Source organism: Podarcis muralis, chromosome 12 (genome assembly GCF_964188315.1).
Source record: "Podarcis muralis chromosome 12, rPodMur119.hap1.1, whole genome shotgun sequence".
NCBI lineage: Eukaryota > Metazoa > Chordata > Lepidosauria > Squamata > Lacertidae > Podarcis > Podarcis muralis.
In genome coordinates, this window is record NC_135666.1 from 32,031,081 (window position 1) to 32,049,413 (window position 18,333).

At 44.0% G+C, this 18,333-nt stretch overlaps 1 protein-coding gene across 1 annotated transcript; it reads left to right on the top strand.

Annotated features, from left to right (window-relative positions):
• Window positions 1–4,098: 4,098 nt before the first annotated feature.
• On the top strand, window positions 4,099–9,868 carry LOC114607853 (uncharacterized). Its single transcript, XM_028751429.2, has 2 exons — window positions 4,099–4,229; window positions 8,493–9,868. Exon 2 carries the CDS (start codon window positions 8,508–8,510, stop codon window positions 9,513–9,515), a length of 1,008 nt encoding a protein of 335 aa, XP_028607262.2. The 5' UTR covers window positions 4,099–4,229; window positions 8,493–8,507; the 3' UTR covers window positions 9,516–9,868.
• Window positions 9,869–18,333: the final 8,465 nt, after the last annotated feature.

Here is an 18,333-nt window from a genome sequence, read left to right on the forward strand (position 1 = left end):
AATCCCCGCAACGGGGTGAGCTCCTGTTGCTCGGTCCCAGCTCCTGCCAACCTAGCAGTTCGAAAGCACGTCAAAGTGCAAGTAGATAAATAGGTACCGCTCCAGCGAGAAGGTAAACGGTGTTTCTGTGCGCTGCTCTGGTTCGCCAGAAGTGGCATAGTCATGCTGGCCACATGACCCGGAAGTTGTACGCTGGCTCCCTTGGCCAATAAAGCGAGACGAGCGCCACAATCCCAGAGTCGGTCACGAATGGACCTAATGGTCAGGGGTCCCTTTACCTTTAACCTCCTGTTGCAAGGGAGATACTGGCCTAAATCCACCTGAAACTCTCAAGTTGAGTAGACCCATTAATTGGTGCTTGGTAAGTCAACACTTATGTAAGTTCCATTCCTTTAATAGGCCTACTCTAGCAATTGGGACTAGCGATTGGAACGGTGATGAAATCTGCTTTTGTTCTAGCAATGGGACATTTGGGTGATTTAACCAGTTTCTGTTTGAGCAATTGGATGATTGCTGATGCATCCTGTTTTTGTTCCTTAGCAGACATAGTGTTCATTAATTAAAAGAAATGGTTTCTAACCTTACCTGCTGCTGTTGGTTCTCCTTTTCTCGCTTCATTTTTTTCTACCTTTCTACCTTAATGCTAGCTGTAATGTTGAAATTGTGACTGCCTAGTCAACAGAAAGTATGCACTAGAAATTCCTGGCAAGGCAGGGCAGCAAAAACCTCACTGCCGGTCAGGAACATCAACTAAGCTCAGTGCAAGAATCATCCTTCTGATCTGTCCATTTTAAGAATGTGAACTGTCTTCAAACAGAGTTACCTACAGAAAAGTGCAATTTCTTGCTACGGACCCATTTCATCATGGTCCAGGGTAGATCTCACACCTGGTATGTTTTGATGGTGGTGGAAACAATGTAAAATTCCCACTGTTGTAGGATGTAATATATGAAAATATATATACTGCAGTTCTATTATGATTACTACATATGTGTTACAAATGCAGTCATGTTGTAGCTGGGTGTAATGTATGGCACCTTCTGAATAGAATGGTTGGATTTATTTGAAAGACAAATGAACTTCAGTAGGCTATGGATAGCTTTGTGGAAGAAGGTCCTATAGTGGTGGTGGGGGATGAGTGTTCAGACCCCTGGGCTCTCACTTGTGGGGTGCCTCAGGGTTCTGTCCTCTCCCCCATGCTTTTTAATATCTATATGAAGCCGCTGGGAGAGATCATCAGGGGGTTTGGACTGGGTGTTCATCAGTACGCAGATGACACCCAGCTCTACCTCTCCTTTAAATCAGAACCAGTGAAGGCGGTGAAGGTCCTGTGTGAGTGCCTGGAGGCGGTTGGAGGATGGATGGCGGCTAACAGACTGAGGTTGAATCCTGACAAGACAGAAGTACTGTTTTGGGGGGACAGGGAGCGGGTTGGTGTGGGGGATTCCCTGGTCTTGAATGGGGTAACTGTGCCCCTAAAGGACCAGGTGCGTAGCCTGGGAGTCATTTTGGACTCACAGCTGTCCATGGAGGCGCAGGTTAACTCTGTGTCCAGGGCAGCTGTCTACCAGCTCCACCTGGTACGCAGGCTAAGACCCTACCTGCCCGCGAACTGTCTCGCCAGAGTGGTGCATGCTCTAGTTATCTCACGCTTGGACTACTGCAACGCGCTCTACGTGGGGCTACCTTTGAAGGTGACCTGGAAACTGCAATTAATCCAGAATGCGGCAGCTAGACTGGTGACTGGGAGTGGCCGCCGGGACCATATAACACCGGTTCTGAGAGACCTGCATTGGCTCCCAGTACGTTTCCGAGCACGATTCAAAGTGTTGGTGCTGACCTTTAAAGCCCTAAACGGCATCGGTCCTGTATACCTGAAGGAGCGTCTCCACCCCCATCATTCAGCCCGGACACTGAGATCCAGCGCCGAGGGCCTTCTGGCGGTTCCCTCATTGCGAGAAGTGAGGCTACAGGGAACCAGACAGAGGGCCTTCTCGGTAGTGGCGCCCGCCCTGTGGAACGCCCTCCCATTAGATGTCAAAGAGATAAATAATTACCTGATATTCAGAAGACATCTTAAGGCAGCCTTGTTCAGGGAAGTTTTTAATATGTAACGCTGTACTGTTTTTAACACTGATTGGGAGCCGCCCAGAGTGGCTGGGGAAACTCAGCCAGATGGGCGGGGTATAAATAATAAATTATTATTATTATTATTATTATAGAGTTCTGTGGGGCTTAGTCGCAATCTAAAATCACCAGGCAAGCTTCTGCTCTTCTTAAAACAGCCTTCTCATGAGCAGCCTGGGCTGAGCACACTTAAACCCTTCGGGTGAGAAGCACATAGGCTACCTACCCAAGCTCCCAAAGCATGTGACAAGGGTGGCGCTGTGGTCTAAACCACTGAGCCTCTTGGGCTTGCCAGTCAGAAGGTCGGTGGTTTGAATCCCTGCGACGGAGTGAGCTCCCGTTGCTCTGTCCCAGCTCCTGTCAACCTAGCAGTTTGAAAGCACACCAGTGCAAGTAGATAAATGGGTACCACTGCGGCGGGAAGGTAAACAGCATTTCTGTGTGCTCTGGTTTCTGTCATGGTGTCCTGTTGCACCAGAAGCAGTTTAGTCATGCTGACCACATGACCTGGAAAGCTGTCTGTGGACAAACGCCAGCTCCCTTGGCCTGAAAAGAGAGATGAGCGCTGCACCCCATAGTCACCTTTGACTGCACTCAGTGGCGTAGCGTGGGCTGTCAGCACCCGGGGCAAGGCAAGTAATTTGCGCCCCCTAACCCGTGGATTTGCGCCCCCTAACCTGTGGATTTGCCCTAACCCCAGATGTTGCGCCCAGTGCGGCCGGCCCCCCCTGCACCCCCCACGCTACGCCACTGACTGCACTTAACCGTCCAGGGGTCCTTTACCTATACTTTTACCTAAGCATGTGACAAGGAATGATGCCCACCCTTCAGCTGGACCCACTTGCTCTTTCTTTTGGATAAGAAGGGCAGATTGCCGTTCCTTTCACCAGCCACAGTAAGATTAAATTTCTTGTCCGCAGGTCATTCTAAGGGATGAAAACAAAAATGAAAAATAAGGTATGCCATTTAAAAATGCACTCTTATGGCCAACGAGTTCTCAGGAACAGTGTGCAACCAGTTCACTTTCAGTCCCCCCCATAAGTCATGCTTTTCTAAACAGATGATAAAGCTTTGAAAAGAGCAAGAGCTTCTCTGGAAATGTGGAGGTGGTTTATGACAGTAAGATTAGAAATGTCAGAATCCTAGATGATTTTAAAGCCAAAGGGGAACTGAGAGTAAGCAGAGTCAGATTAAGACTTGCAGGGGCCCGAAGCATTGGACATATTATGAACCCCCCTCATATGTGATTCAAAACAAATACAATACTAAACCATAAAATAACTTTTATTTTTTCAAAATGACACTAAAGTTACGTGCACGCTGAAATCAAAACAGCTTCTTTCTAGATGACTACTTCAATGCTTTTTTTTTTTAAAAGTCAAAAATCTATTTTTTTGGGTTTCCCTGCTTTGCTGATTTTCTAAGCACATGCTACTGCAGGGGGACCATCTAGGGGAAGCTGGGAGCTGAGGGCACCCCAAAATTTCAAGGAGGGGTCTGGGCCCCCTCGTGCAACGTGCTCACTTCACTTGCGCATGCCACAAGTGAATAGTGGCCATGAAAAATACAACTTCCATTGAGGGTAAAAGACCTGGTAGTGTGGGCACGAACTTGAGGCTTACTTAGGAAACTATAAATTTGATGAAAACTGAGCCAATTTCATTTAGGTGTAGTAAGGTTTGCACATAATGGTTGAACAGATGCAGATAAATGAAATCTCTCAAATAATGGCAACCAGCCTGCAAGAGAACTGAGGTAAGTGCCAACTTCTTTGAAGAACTGAGGGTGCTAGGGAGGGCTAGGGTGAAGTTTAGTGGGTGTAGCGGGTAGGCAAAAACTTTTTGTACCATTCATTCCAGTCCATCAACCCCTTGCCTGGATATCTGTCCAAGTTAGATGAAGAGTTGGAGAGTTTCTGTCTGTGTCCAAGCTGCCTCATGAAAACGTTTCTCCCTCCCCATTTTTTTTTTTTTTTTGGCTTTGAATTAGGTCAAAGGCTTGAATTTCCTCAGCATATAAACAGCAAAAAATATTGCTTGTTCATCATTGCTCCTGGGGGTTCAGCGGAGAGCGAGCAAGGAGAAAGTTTTGAGAGGACAAAAGTAAGTACCTGAGACAACTTGTTTAGCAGAGTTCTGGCCAATAAGGATAAATAAGACAAGGATAATGATGGCGATTTATTGCATTAGTCAGGTTTCTTTCCTTCAGAAACGAAACTCATAAAGTCCTATTTTTGAGCTTTGTTTTATGGCCATTTCAAGGGAAAACTAAACTACTTGTTTGGGTTAGAAACACAATGAGGAGGACACAGGGTGTTTTACTTCTCAGGAACAGAAGGAATACGCAGTGGGGATGAGGGAAAGCAATGCGGGGGGCAAGTCCTGGACAAGCATACTTGAAAGTAAGGCTGCAAGCCTAACCTTCATTTCTAGGGAGTGAGCCCCATTGAATTCAACATAACATACCTCTGAGGAGACCTGGTTAGGAACATGCTGCAAGTCCTATTGACATCAGTTGGGCTTTCTTCTGTGTAAGCACAAGGATTGTTGACAGAGGATTGGGCTGTATATATTATTCATCCACTTGCAGTTTTAATCTGATATACATATCTTGTTTTGCTGGTGGCGTTTGGGACAATATAATTCTGAGCATTTCCTCCATCACCACAGCTCTCTATTTCTGTGGGAAGTGTCTAACAACTCCCCCCCTATTAATTTCTGCTTTGTTGGGTTTCTTTTTGCACTTCCAAGTATAGTTAGCAGGATTGTAACTGCGGAAATAGCCATTCTTAGTTTGAACGATTATCCCCAGAAATGGGGCCGTTGAATTCAAATGCCGTGGTGCATATCTGTGTTTTCCTATTCCTGTATGGTTTTATCAAAAATACTTCTAGCAGCTTCTTCATTAGAAAGGAATAATTTAAGATATTGATGGTGTGAGCTCTCTGTATGACTAGGGATGGAAGAATCTGTCAGCTTGGTCCTTTCCATGTCTCATTTTGCTAATCAATTCTCATTTCTGCAGCAATATATGATTTTTTAAAAAAATAATCATGAAAATTAATCTGTATTTTGGCATTAATTTCTCCTAATAATCACATGTTGGTATGCAGCTTTGACTAATGTACACATTTCTTTTTTGCAAGTGAGTTCCCCAAATGTATGTATTTTTGTAAACTTTCTTTAATTGGAGAACTGCATTGCAAAATTTGTATATGTGTGAATTTCAAAAGATAGCTGTGTTTCATTTTTCATACTGCTTTCGAAGTGTGAATTTGATAGATTTGCCCCATGCTTACATATGACTGGTCTGCTACTGATCAGTTCAGTGCCTTCCAGGGAGCACCACTGGTCAGAATTGGAAAGGATTTCAGCAGAATTGGGAAAGGGCTGGGTCAGTTTGACCACTTGGACTTTAAACTTAAAAAACATGGGTAGAAAACAACTTACTCAACCTTGAACCTGCTTGAACACATTGGAACAATTTAACTTTCTCAGGATCTGTTCCCCTGATATAAAATGGGCATTGGAGCAATCTACACCACAACTTTATTGTGAAGAGATGCTGGCTAAGACTTATAAAGTCTTTCCACTGTCACAATTTGATATGCTGGACAATAATCTTTAAGGGACATTATGTTATGCGGGTTGCATCCAGTATTTCTCAGAGGAGAAATTAATGGACATGGCAACTTACGTCCATTATTTTCAATGGGTCTACTCTGAGTCTGAGTAACATTCGATATAACCTGTGTGCATAAGGGAAGGGAAAGTTTCAAAGCAGCAAACAATCTGCTCCCACCAGCACCACCACTGAGTTGCTAGTTGGTTTCAGGGTTTTTTGGTGTTTTGCTTAAATTCAGAACAAATGAGACTGTGAATGGGAGAGGTTTAGTCATCCTTCCTGCCCCCATGATAAAAAGTGCAGTTATTAAGTTGTTCTGGGCGATCCAGATGTCTTCCTTTAAGGAAGATTCCTGTATTGCAAAGAAATTGCATACTTCCAGCACTACAATTTTTTTGGGTTGGATTCAACTAAATTCCACTCAGAGCAGACACAATGAAATGAATGGACCTACATTAGTCACGCACCTTCATTTCAATGGGTCTGCTCTGAGTAGGACTAACATTGCGTACAGCCCTTTATTTCTAGGAAAACGTGGTCCTTTCCCCAGTTATTGTGCCTTGCTATTTCATGTCCTATGTGGTTACATAGATATCATGGGCCCAACTTGATAGTGCCTGTAGGACCTCCAGGAATGACAGACTGGACTCCCTTGCCTTCCATGCTTATGCTTTTCAAAAATTATTTGTTTTTCCTGGAAGATGCTTAGACTGTGGTAAGGAATTCCATAGTCTTCTGTTTAATTTGGAAACCTATTGGCTGACTGATTGCACCCTTCTCCCCTCCCCAAGGAATTCTTTGCTGAATTAGCTTTTCTGAATTCACTGTCTATTACACAGCTAATTTATCTCATTGCTATTCATTGTTGGAACCAGTAATCTCCAAAGGGTCACATTTGACATACGAGACTAGATTCAAGTCTATAATCATCATGGATTTGCTCAGCATTAGCTCTCAGTCTCATGTGATCACATGGTTCACAAAACTGAAGAGAAGGATGCTGCAATGGTTAGAGTACTGAAGAGGGTGTTAGTAAAATAGATGAGTAAATAATAATAATAATAATAATAATAATAATAATAATAATAATAATAATAATAAACAGCTATAAACCATGGGTTCAGTAATAAACTCACAGGACAGGGTGGAGGAAAAAAAATTATACCAAAGAACTGGAGGAAGAAGAACAGGTTTGGCAGCGTCCTGAGATGGCAATGAAGAGAGGGCCGAAGGGACTTCCTAGAGAGCTCAATAGTCTGGGTGCCACAACTGAAAAGGCCCTGTCCCATATCTCAGCCAAATGGTCTTCTGTTGGAAATTAGATGTGAAGTACAGTGGTACCTCGGGTTAAGTACTTAATTCATTCCAGAGGTCCGTTTTTAACCTGAAACAGTTCTTAATCTGAAGCACCACTTTAGCTAACGGGGCCTCCTGCTGCCGCCGCACCACCACCACACGATTTCTGTTCTTATCCTGAAGCAAAGTTCTTAACCTGAAGCACTATTGCTGGGTTAACAGAGTCTGTAACCTGAAGCGTATGTAACCCGAGGTACCACTGTAGGACCTCTGATGAAGATTGCAAAGCAGAGGTAACCAACATGGTGCTTGCTCTCCAGATTTTGCTGAATTCCAGCTCTCATCATTCCTGGCCATGTTGGCTGGACTGATCATCCTGAAGGCACTATGTTGGCTGCCCCAGCTGTAATGGGTGGGTAGACTCTTGTGAGAGAAAGCATTCCAATCCAAGTTCAAATTTCCTGGGCTCTGAGATAATTTCTTGGAAGGGTCTTTCAAGGCACTCTTAGTATGTGCATATGTTTTAGTCCTTGGGTCAGTTGGTGTTCTCCGGGTGTTGTTCAACAATGACTTCCATTGTCCCAGACCATTGGCCATGCTGGCTGAGACTGATTGGCTGAGATTGGAGAAGGCTGTGTTAGGCGTATTCTACATCTTCCTCTGCTGCTGCTCCCATCTGTGGCAAGCAGAAAGGTTTGTGGTATGGGGCAATCCATTGCTCCTGTGGAGCCTCCAGGAGGGTTATTGCCCCTGCTGTCTGAACAGCCTTAGATATGGACAGTGCAAGACAGCGTATGACAGTAGCAACTGTTTCCCCTTGGATATAACCCAGAAATAGCTGGTGCCGTTTGACTCTGATATTAGGCATTCTCCAATGAGGGCTCCCTGTTAAGTTTTTCTGCTGGGAGTGCATTTCAAGTCATTGATTGATTAATATTTATATAACACCTTTATATAGACCACCCTTTCATAACATTCTCAGGATGGTTCATGACAAAAAAATGTTGTAATGCTCTGCTTCTTTAAGGTGTAAGCAGTATAAAGCATTACAAAAGAAACTTTTTAGAGGGGATTTGCAGACCCTCCAAGTGTCCCTATTTTCCAGGGAGAGTCCTGGATTTACAGAAGCTGTCCTGGTTTCTGATTTGATCCCAGAATGTCCCTCTTTTCCTTAGGACATCCCTCTTTTCATTGGATAAATGTTGGAGGGTATGGAGTTATGTGACTCCCAAGCCAAGGAGATGAATTACTATACAACCTTCTTCTTCATCATCATCATCGTCATTATTGAATAGGACATCCCTATTTTTATTAGAGAAATGTTGGAGGATATGGATTTGTAATGAAAGAGACAGGCATAAAAGAGGGGTGGGGAAAACCCTATAGAGATGTAAGATGATGTTGTATGCATACAGCTACTTTAATTTTTTGTCTTTTCATTTTAGAGTCTGAAGAATATCATGGGTGTTCCCGTGACTTTACTCTTTTTCTTTTCTCTTCTGCCTTCCACTCTCTCCCAAGTTGTTGTTCATCATACAAGCTACAAGGGGATATGTACAAACGCTTGTGACTTTCACGGCTATGATTATACCTGGTGCAAGCAAAGTGGTGGCAGCGGGAAATCTTGGGACTACTGTTCCTTAGAAGAAGGCTTGGGACACACAGGTGAAAAATGTGCCACAATGTGCGATCTCTGGGGGGGCTCCTACCACTACTGCTACTTAAAAAATGGGGAATGGAACTACTGTGGATTGATCAGCGAGAAGGGCTTTGCTGAATATGCTCAGGACAACAAAATGTGTTTTGATGGATGCCGAGCGACTAAAGAGGGTTTTCACTGCAATACAGGCCATGGTAAGCAACGTTGCTCTCCATTCCACGATGTGACCCCCACTGGTTTGCCCTGCCACAACAACTACCGTTGTGCAAAATATGGAACCGATGGGTACCGATGCCACGTGGATAATGACCAAGGCCTCTGGGATTACTGTGGACGCAGGGCCCAGAGTAAGTGTGTATGGGAGTACTCTGAGACCAATTCCTCCCTGGTGGAGATTTGCAAACTTCCCACCTCTCATCATGAAGGCAAGATCCTCTTCCGCCGAGAAAGGAGGGACAAGATGCTCCCTCTCACCAAGGAGGAGTTCAAAAAGGCGGTCCATCTGATCGACAAAATCGCCTCCGTCACCAGGCTTCCTGACTCGGAACCTCTGGAAACTGTTCGTTTCTACAAGCAAGAGGATATCTTCTGCAAGGGTGTCAATTATACAGGCGTGGAGCTGGAGATAGGAATGACCAAGGAGAGTGCTATGCCCATTGCTCATGTCCTCTTCCCAGAGTTCCTAAACTCTGTGGAGATCTTGCGCTTAGCATTTTACACCAGCCTCCATAGCACATTTTATCAGCCTGCCTACACCATTGCTATCTCTGTTGATGAACCAATGTTATGTTCCACTGACCACCAGTGATTAACTCGCCCTGCACACATCTTAGCGATTGGCTTCATGCGCATGCAGTTGCTGCTTTGCCGCGCTATCACCACTGTAGCAATTTGCAGATGCTGCCCCTCCCCTTATTGCAATATTTACGATGGTTCTAAACCTGTCAATGGCTTAAGTCCAGCTTTGGACACCATTTTAGTACTAGTCCTGTTCCCACATATATCAAGCTAAAAGCTATGCATTGATGACAACTTCAGAATGGGGCACACAAGAGATGAGGTGTACTGGGGTGGCTTTTTTGTACTCTTTGTAATCTCCTATAATAATAATTAAAAAACCTGGCACTTATGGAATTAATAAAATCTACTATTGAAACATGACGTATTTCTTATCTTTTCATTCTCTAGCCAAATGTATCTGCAGTTCTGAATACAGAACTAGCCTGGGATACAGGGATAGCTAAGCTGTGGCCCTCCAGAAGCTGGTGGACTCCAACTCCCATCTGCCTCAGCCAGCACAGTGATGATGGGAGCTGTAGTCCAGCAACACCAGGGGGCACTAGGTTGGTCACCCCTGATTTAAATACAGCGGTAGCTCGCGTTAAGAACTTAATTAATTCTGGAGGTCTGTTCTTAACCAGAAACTGTTCTTAACCTGAAGCACCACTTTAGCCAATGGGGCTGCAATTTCTGTTCTCATCCTGAAGCAAAGTTCCTAACCCGAGGCACTATTTCTGGATTAGCGGAGTCTGTAACCTGAAGCATCTGTAACCTGAAGCGTCTGTATGCTGAGGTACCACTGTAATAGCAAAACAGACTTTTTACACCCTTTTGTGTTCCTCTGAAACATGCCCTCCCCCAGGTATAATTGCCATCTTTACAGACACAATTGAATTGGGTTTGCATCTCTGGCTTGAGAATGGAGTGCGGGATATAATTCTGAACTGGTCTTCACTTAAATGGCACTTGTAGACAGTGCTATACTTATGGATATGCTGAAGTCCACAAACCCCAGGTTTTCCCCAGAATGTGGTTGCTAATGACACTTCATCATTTTGACTCAGATTGGCCATGTTTACTTAGGAAGCCAGAAATAAGTGCTTTTGGATGAGGCTGCTTCCAAACTGCGAGCTTTTTTTGAGAGGATCACATTGTTAAGGAATAAAACCGCTATGTGTTGATTTTCATAACATAAGTAGCTATTTGAGTCGTATTCTCCTGGGCAATTTTCAGAGGCCTTGTCTGGTCTATCAATAGCCAGAGGGCTGATGTGGGAAGAGGGATGTTTGGGCAGACAGCATGGTACATTGAACCATGAGTGATGTGGCACTCTGGCAGACTTTGTACCAAAACTCCTCCTTTGACAGTGCGCTGTGATCATAATGCCAGCACCGATACAGCACATGCAGTCATAGGCATCTGCAGCAAAGGATACTGTGATCTGTGTGGACAGCTTAGGACACCCAGGAACATGGGGAATTGTCTGACAATGAATCAGACCATTGGCTCATTTAGTTTAATATTGCCATCACTTGGCAACATCTCTCCAGGGTTTTGACAGGGATATTTCCCTACCAGATATGCGATACTGAGGTGAAACCTGGAAACCTTTATGCACCTATGTTTTGGGATGTTAGGATTACTGTAGTTGACTAGTCAGGTTGTTCTAAGGAGAAGTTTTATGACTGCTCTTACGATTGACTTCAGGGATGTTATTATCTACTGTCAATCGTTCTGTTTAAACTGAATTGTAGCCTGCTCTGAAACTGTAAGATGAAGGGCTGGATAAAAGTATACTTAATGAATATAAAGTGCTCCACCACTGGGACCTTCCAAGGTTCGATGCTGATCAGCGTGCAGACAAAACACAGCTAATTCCTGGCTTGTCGCCATTTCAGACAGCATACAAAGCTGTCACCAATTCTGGCAGTGTTAAAAGGATTGGCTCAGAAAGATTATTCTAAAACTCTCTGCATTTTTATGATCAGAGGAAGTTCTGGTTCCAATAAGTGGGGTTTGACAGAAGCCTGACCTTAAAGCACAAATTGAAAGTAAAATCCAGAAGAAGGCATCATCCTTGATGATCATCAGATATGTTCTAAGGAAAGGTTAATATTATTTGATTAGAGATAACCAGTTGTCTTCACAGGACCACAATTCCAAAGATTCCCTGCAGGGAAGGAAGAGAGAGAGGGAATACTGGTTAGAGCTCTTCATGCCTTAGTGTGCCTGCTAAACCCTGATAGGCTCAACTTGGTGCTGATAACTCAACAGGTTCGTATACAGCTGCTTGGAAGGCTTGCTAGCTAAGAGGGGGCTGGATCCAGAGCAAATCAGTCACACTTAAGCCTGTGTATACTTTCATATGGATTTCATGGGACCTCAGTGTGGATGATCTGAGGAGCGCTCACACAGTGGACACGAAACTCTGCACAAGTAACTGAGCTGGACACTCATACGGTTATTCACAAACAGTGTTCAACAAGTGTATTGTCTGTGTACCTGCATACACTGTGATGGAGCTGAGCAAATCAACAAATGCACACTGTTTCAGACAAGCATTTGTATCTGCCTAGGGACAGCTTGTACCTGTATTCAGTGTAGTGTGTGTGAACAAGCCGTTGCTCTGGATCCAACCCAGGGAGAGGAGATGCCGAAATGTACAAAAGGGGACACCACAAAGTTGATTCACTTCTTGAATTTCAGTGGCAACTTATCCATCTCCCACCCCCCAAAAAGAGGGCATACATCTATATAGGCAAAGTTGCATAGAGGCAAATTTTAAAACAAATAACCATTGTTTAAATAGAAATGCAGCTAGGTGATCTGTGTGCTGTCCAGGTACCAAATGGGCAGCTTCAGGAACCCTCCTGTCTGGTCTTCCAACACAATCCTTACCATTCAATAAGCAAGTCCTATTGAATTCAACAGGCTTATTCGTGGGGTCAGGACTGCAGGTTTAGTTTCTTTATGTTTAAACATACCAGCCCTTCAAATGGGAGACTCTTTCAAACAGAGGGCTGTCATTTGTAGTGTAGGACACATGGCCACGCAACACCACATCTATGGCTCACATGAGAAAAGCCTTCTGGATCAAGCCAGTGGCCCATCTGGTCCAGAATCTTCTTCTCTCAGCGGCCAACCGGATGCTTGTGAGAAGCCCACAGACAGGACCTGAGCACAAGGGAAATCGCCCTTCCTGCAGTTTCCAGCAACTGGTATCCAGAAAAATTGCTGTCTTTGATTGTGAAGGTAGTCCACTATCAATACACCGTCACTTATCAATACAGTTGCTTCTATACCTGCAATGAACTTGTAGTCTGAAGAAACACAGCTACACTTAAAAAATATAAAAAAATTAAAAATGACCCTTGCCGCCGCCTTCTTTTACTTGGCTCTGATTTGATTCTGAGGCAATCATATTTGTTTTTGCTCTAACAGGAGGCGGGTGAAATCCCGTTCCCGATGAGTCATAGCCTTTGCTTTGCATTTCAAAATGTTTTCTTACTCACAGAAGTGTCACTTGGATCAGGAAGGAAATCTCAGCGGCAGCAGCAGCAGCAGCCAGTTGCTTCCCAGACGCCTGAAAGAAGCATGCTAAGTTTTGGAGGTCTTTATTGTATGGGACACTCAGGTTGCGGTCAGTGCTTTGATCACTCGGCCACACAGGGATAAGCAAGATATTCCAAGGATTCGTGCTTTACTTTATTCTGTCCTGTCCACCACCTCTCCACCAAGGACATTATCTAAGGGTGCCCACACGTCACATCCAACAAAGGTACAATCTGTGCACTTGTGTACATAGCAATTGAGCTGCACAAGTCAAGAAGCGTACACTGCTTCACACAAACACTTGCATAATAGGAATGATCTGTTTTGCGTGCAGAAAGTCCCAGATATAATCCCTAGCATTTCCAAGCAGGGTGGGGTGTGTCCCCTTCCTGAAACCCTGGAGAGCTACTTCTGGTCAGCGCAGACAATACTGAGCTAGATGGACCAGTTGTCTGGCTTGGTAGGTCATTCCATCATCATCATCATCATCATCATCATCATCATCATCATAGCCACCATCATCTTTTTATTATTTATACCCCTTCCATCTGACTGGGTTGCCCCAGCCACTCTAGGCGGCTTCCAACATATATTAAAACATAATAAAACATCCAACATTCAAAGACTTCCCTATACAGGGCTGCCTTCAAATGTCTTCTAAAGGTTGTATAGTTGCTTATTTCCTTGGCTTGGGGTGTCGCCAGTGGCAGAGGAAAGAGGATGTGGGGGGGTGCGGTCTGCCCTGGGTGTCACCACTGGGTTGCTGTTGTTGTTGTTTTACAAAATGAGGGTTTTTAAAATAAAAAATAAATTGGGCTCACAAAACTTTTTAGGAGTGATGTGGTGGCTTAGGCGCCTGCAGGTTCTGTGCCACCTGAAACAGCAGCGTGGGACTTATGTCTGCCTACTGCCTCTCCCTCAGCCGCCCTACAGCTGAGGGGGAGGCGGTGGAGAGGCTCCAAGTGCTGGAGAGGCTCGCCCCACCCCATGGGCAGATCGCCCTGCCCCCATGGGCATGGATTGCCCCACCCCCAGCTGCAGGACATGCCCCCTGCACCAGGCACCCGAGTAGCTAACTACGCCACTGGGTGTCACATAATTCTATACCCTCCAACATTTATCCAATGAAAAGAGGGACATCCTCAGGAAAAGAGGGCCATTCCAGAATCAAATCAGAAACTGGGATGGCTTCTGTAAAACTGGGACTTCCCCTGGAAAACAGGTACACTTTGAGGGTCTGAAAGGCTGGTCAGTGTAAATGCACACACATTACATTCTAACCCCACCTTTTTGTCAAGAAAACCAGGATTGGGGACGTGAACCTGACCATGACTCTGTGGCGAAGGCCAGCCTGACAGTTTGTGACTTGTGTCAAGGTTGCTGCATGAGCGTCGTATTACAGAGACCTCAAACTGTGCCTCCCAAGCCCATCCCCAAATCTGTAACTCCCGCCTCACAATGGTTTATATTAAGACAACATCTGTGTGGCAAGGCAGGCTTGCTGAGCGCTTGCTGCCTGCCATCTCTCGGCTGTCAACGCCTTCTCTGGCTCCTGGCAAAGCCAGCTGGAAACAAACTGTAGTCGCAGCCTCTTTCCCAGAGATCACATGTGGCAGCCAACACATTGTCGAAGTTCTGAGTATCAAAAGGCTGCATGGCTAAGTTCCCAAGGTTGCTGCTCTTGGCTTGAGAATACCTGGCATCTGGGACAACAGCTAGCTTTCCTTTCTTTTTTGTCATTGAACTTTGCTGGATCCAGTGCTGGATCCGAAGGTATCGCAAGGACATTGAAAACAAACAAACAGAAAACTAATGATAGTTTTGCAGCACACGCCTTTTGGCAAGAATAACAGCTAGAATTGACAAAGCTTTCAGACCAATGGAACATTTCTCCCATTTAAAAAGAGACTTTCAATGACCCCATTTTTAAAAGCTCTTTTTTAAAAAAAATGAATCTCTGAATGATTGAAGGTGATCACAGATAAGGGAAAGGTACAGTAGGGAACCGTAGAGTTGGAAGGGACCACAAGGATCATCTAGTCCAGCGGTTCTCAACCTGTGGGTCCCCAGATGTTGTTGGACTACAACTCCCATCACCCCTGAGCTCTGACCTTGCTAGCTAGGGATGATGGGAGTTGTAGTTCAACAACATCTGAGGGCCCAGAGGTTGAGAAAGGCTGATCTAGTCCAAACCGCTGCAATGCAGGGATCTTTTACCCACCTGAGATTAAGCGTCTCTTGCTCTGCCAACTGAGCTATCCCTCAGCATTCTCTTCAATGCACAATCAAGAACTATATTTCCTTTCTTTAACTTTTTTTAATTGCAAAAAATCATTGAATAAATAAAATAGGACATCCACATATGTATACATGGGAGTTCTACTCAGAGTAGACGTATCTGAGTGTGATTAACATTGGATACAACCTATAAACTATAATTTGATAATACCATGTATTCATATACAGTGGTACCTTGGTTCTCAAATTTAATCCGTTCCGGAAGTCTGTTCCAAAACCAAAGTGTTCCAAAACCAAGGCACACTTTCCCATGGAAAGGAATGCAAAACGGATTAGTCCTTTCCAGACTTTTAAAAACAACCCCTAAAACAGCAATTTAACATGAATTTTACTATCTAACAAGGACATTGATCCATGAAATGAAAGCAATAATCAGTGTTCTGTACCATAAAATAAATAAGACAGTATTGCACATGATAAAAATCAAAATTATTCCCCCCCCCTTACCTGCACGGATGATAGTCATTGTTTGGATGGGGGGGGGGCTTTTATCCATTTCCACAGTCACTCACTCACTCACTCACTCACTCACTCACTCAACCATAAAATGAAAAACAAACCACAGACACAAAAATAAAAAAGCCACACAAACAAAAACGCAAAAAATTAGCAAAAACAAAAGCACCAAGAACACTGCAATCAGAAATAGACGGCTTTAATTACGATGTGGAGGGGGGGACTCAAATGAGCAGTGCAAGGGCAGAAACATTAGGGGGAAAGGCTGAATTACTATGTGGGGGACTCAAATGAGTGGAGCAACAGTGAAAACGGAAGCTCAGGAGCACGTTCGGCTTCTGAGGCAAAGTTTGAAAACCGGAACACCCACTTCTGGGTTTGCAGCGTTCCAAGTTGTTCGGGAACTAAGCTGTTCGAAAACTGAGGTACCACTGTACCAAAAGTTAGTTATAATTTAAAGAGCACTGAATGTTCTTATTAGGTAGACATTGGTTAACAACCACATTAAATTAACCAAGTGCCATGCTTTAATTTGCAGTTATCACTTTTACTTCTTAACAGGTTGCGCAGAGGAAAATGTGATGCCCAGGGTATGGTATCTGAACAACCTTTTCCAGCTGCGGACCAAGGTTCCTTTCTGGGCAACCTTCCAAGGAGTGCCTGCTGGGAGTGGGTGGAGCCAGGGGCAAGAGTGAGCAGAGCAAGAAATGTAAAAAGAAATATCATTTCACAGGGAAAAGGGCAGGTTGTGCTGAACCTCCAGGGTGGGAAAGCCAGTTGCATGCTACAGAACACCCCTATTTTCACTGGAGAAATGTTGGAGGCATAGCTGTCAACGCTTCCCTTTTTTAAAAGGGAAAATCCCTTATTCTGAATAGGATTCCTTGCAAGAAAAGGGAAAAGTTGACAGCTATGGTTGGAGGGTATGTTGTTTCTGATAAAGTCTGTGGAGAATTTGGCTGAGAAGTGCCGGGCATGCTCCACTTTGACCCTCCCTCCCCCAGAATTCCCTCTCATCTGGGGGGTTGTAAGTGTTAAAGGGTGGAGGGTGGTCGCAGTGATTGCCATATAGTTTGGGATACAACTGCCCTACTTTGCAAGGCAGTTGTGCAAGGAAGGACATAAGCAGACTTTCCTAGCCTCTTTCTTCCTTTACAGATCATAGGATTGTAGAGTTGGGGGGACCCCAAGAGGCATCTAGTCCAACCCTCTGCAGCACAGGAATCTAAGGTAGCAAGGGTAGAAGGAGTGATGCTAGAAATGGTTAAAGGACAAAAAGAGAAACAGGAGCAAAGGAAAATTCACACTATTACAATAATAAGCTCCCCTTCTCCCGCCCTCAACTGGTATATGTCTTCTGGAAATGACTCCCATATTCTATGGAAATTGTCCCTGGTTTATAAAGACAAATGTAGGCCTGAGTGGGCAGTTGCAAAGGCAGGTTGTTTCCACATGAAGGCCCTTGAGTGTTGCTACGGATTGCTTTTCTGCAGTCAAGTGGAAGAGGAATTAAAAAGCGTGGAATGAAAATGGAGAAGGAAAAAATAAATAAAAGATACCAGGAGCAAGAATACTTATTGCAAAGTATTGGAAGACACAAGATATACCCACTCTGGAAGAGTGGCAGATGAAGGTGATGGACTACATGGAATTGGCGGAAATGACTGGCAGAATCCGAGACCAGGGAGAAGAGTCGGTGGAAGAAGACTGGAAGAAATTTAAAGACTATTTACAGAGATATAGTAAAATTAATGAATGTTAGAATGATGTTGGATTGAAATTAAGTGGTTTCTAGCTGTAATGGTATAAAAGAATATGAAAAAATGTTTTTTTATAAGTAAAAATTTAATGCTATAATAACTTAAGATTAAAGATCAGGGTAGAATAAAGAGGGAAAGAAACTGCTGAGCTAATAAATTGAACTGGAATACAAAAAAGGGAGGTACGAGGAGGTCCGGGAAACAAGTAAAAGAAAAATAATGTGATGAAAAGATTGATTGTTTTTAACTACTTTTATTTTGTATTTTTTTCTTTTTCTATTTTGTAATGTAAAAACCCTAATAAAAATTTTATATATAAAAAAAAGGAGTTTAAGGCTGCTTCCCATTGGGAACAGGCACTGACTACTTTATAAGGAATTAAGGGGCAATTCATCAATAAAATGCTGGGATGGCTGAACAGAAAGCAATTAGAGCAGTTAGAATCCACAGAGAAGGAAGCTTCTAATCAAAGGCACAGTGACCCTGCCCTGGAAAACCTGAATCGTGGGCTAGTGGCCTACATTGGACAGGCTGACTCTGCAAGTTTTGTATGTATGGGGCAACTGCCTCAGATCAAGTCTGGGGTTGGAAAGCAGATGTAAATTGGAGAAAATGCTTGAATGGAGTGTAAAAAGTAAGCAACAAAAGGATGGACATTCCAGGCTTAATGGTTAGAATGGAAGCAACAGTCTACCGGGGGTATTTTCATCCATACAGTGGTACCTCAGGTTAAGTACTTAATTCGTTCCGGAGGTCCGTTCTTAACCTGAAACTGTTCTT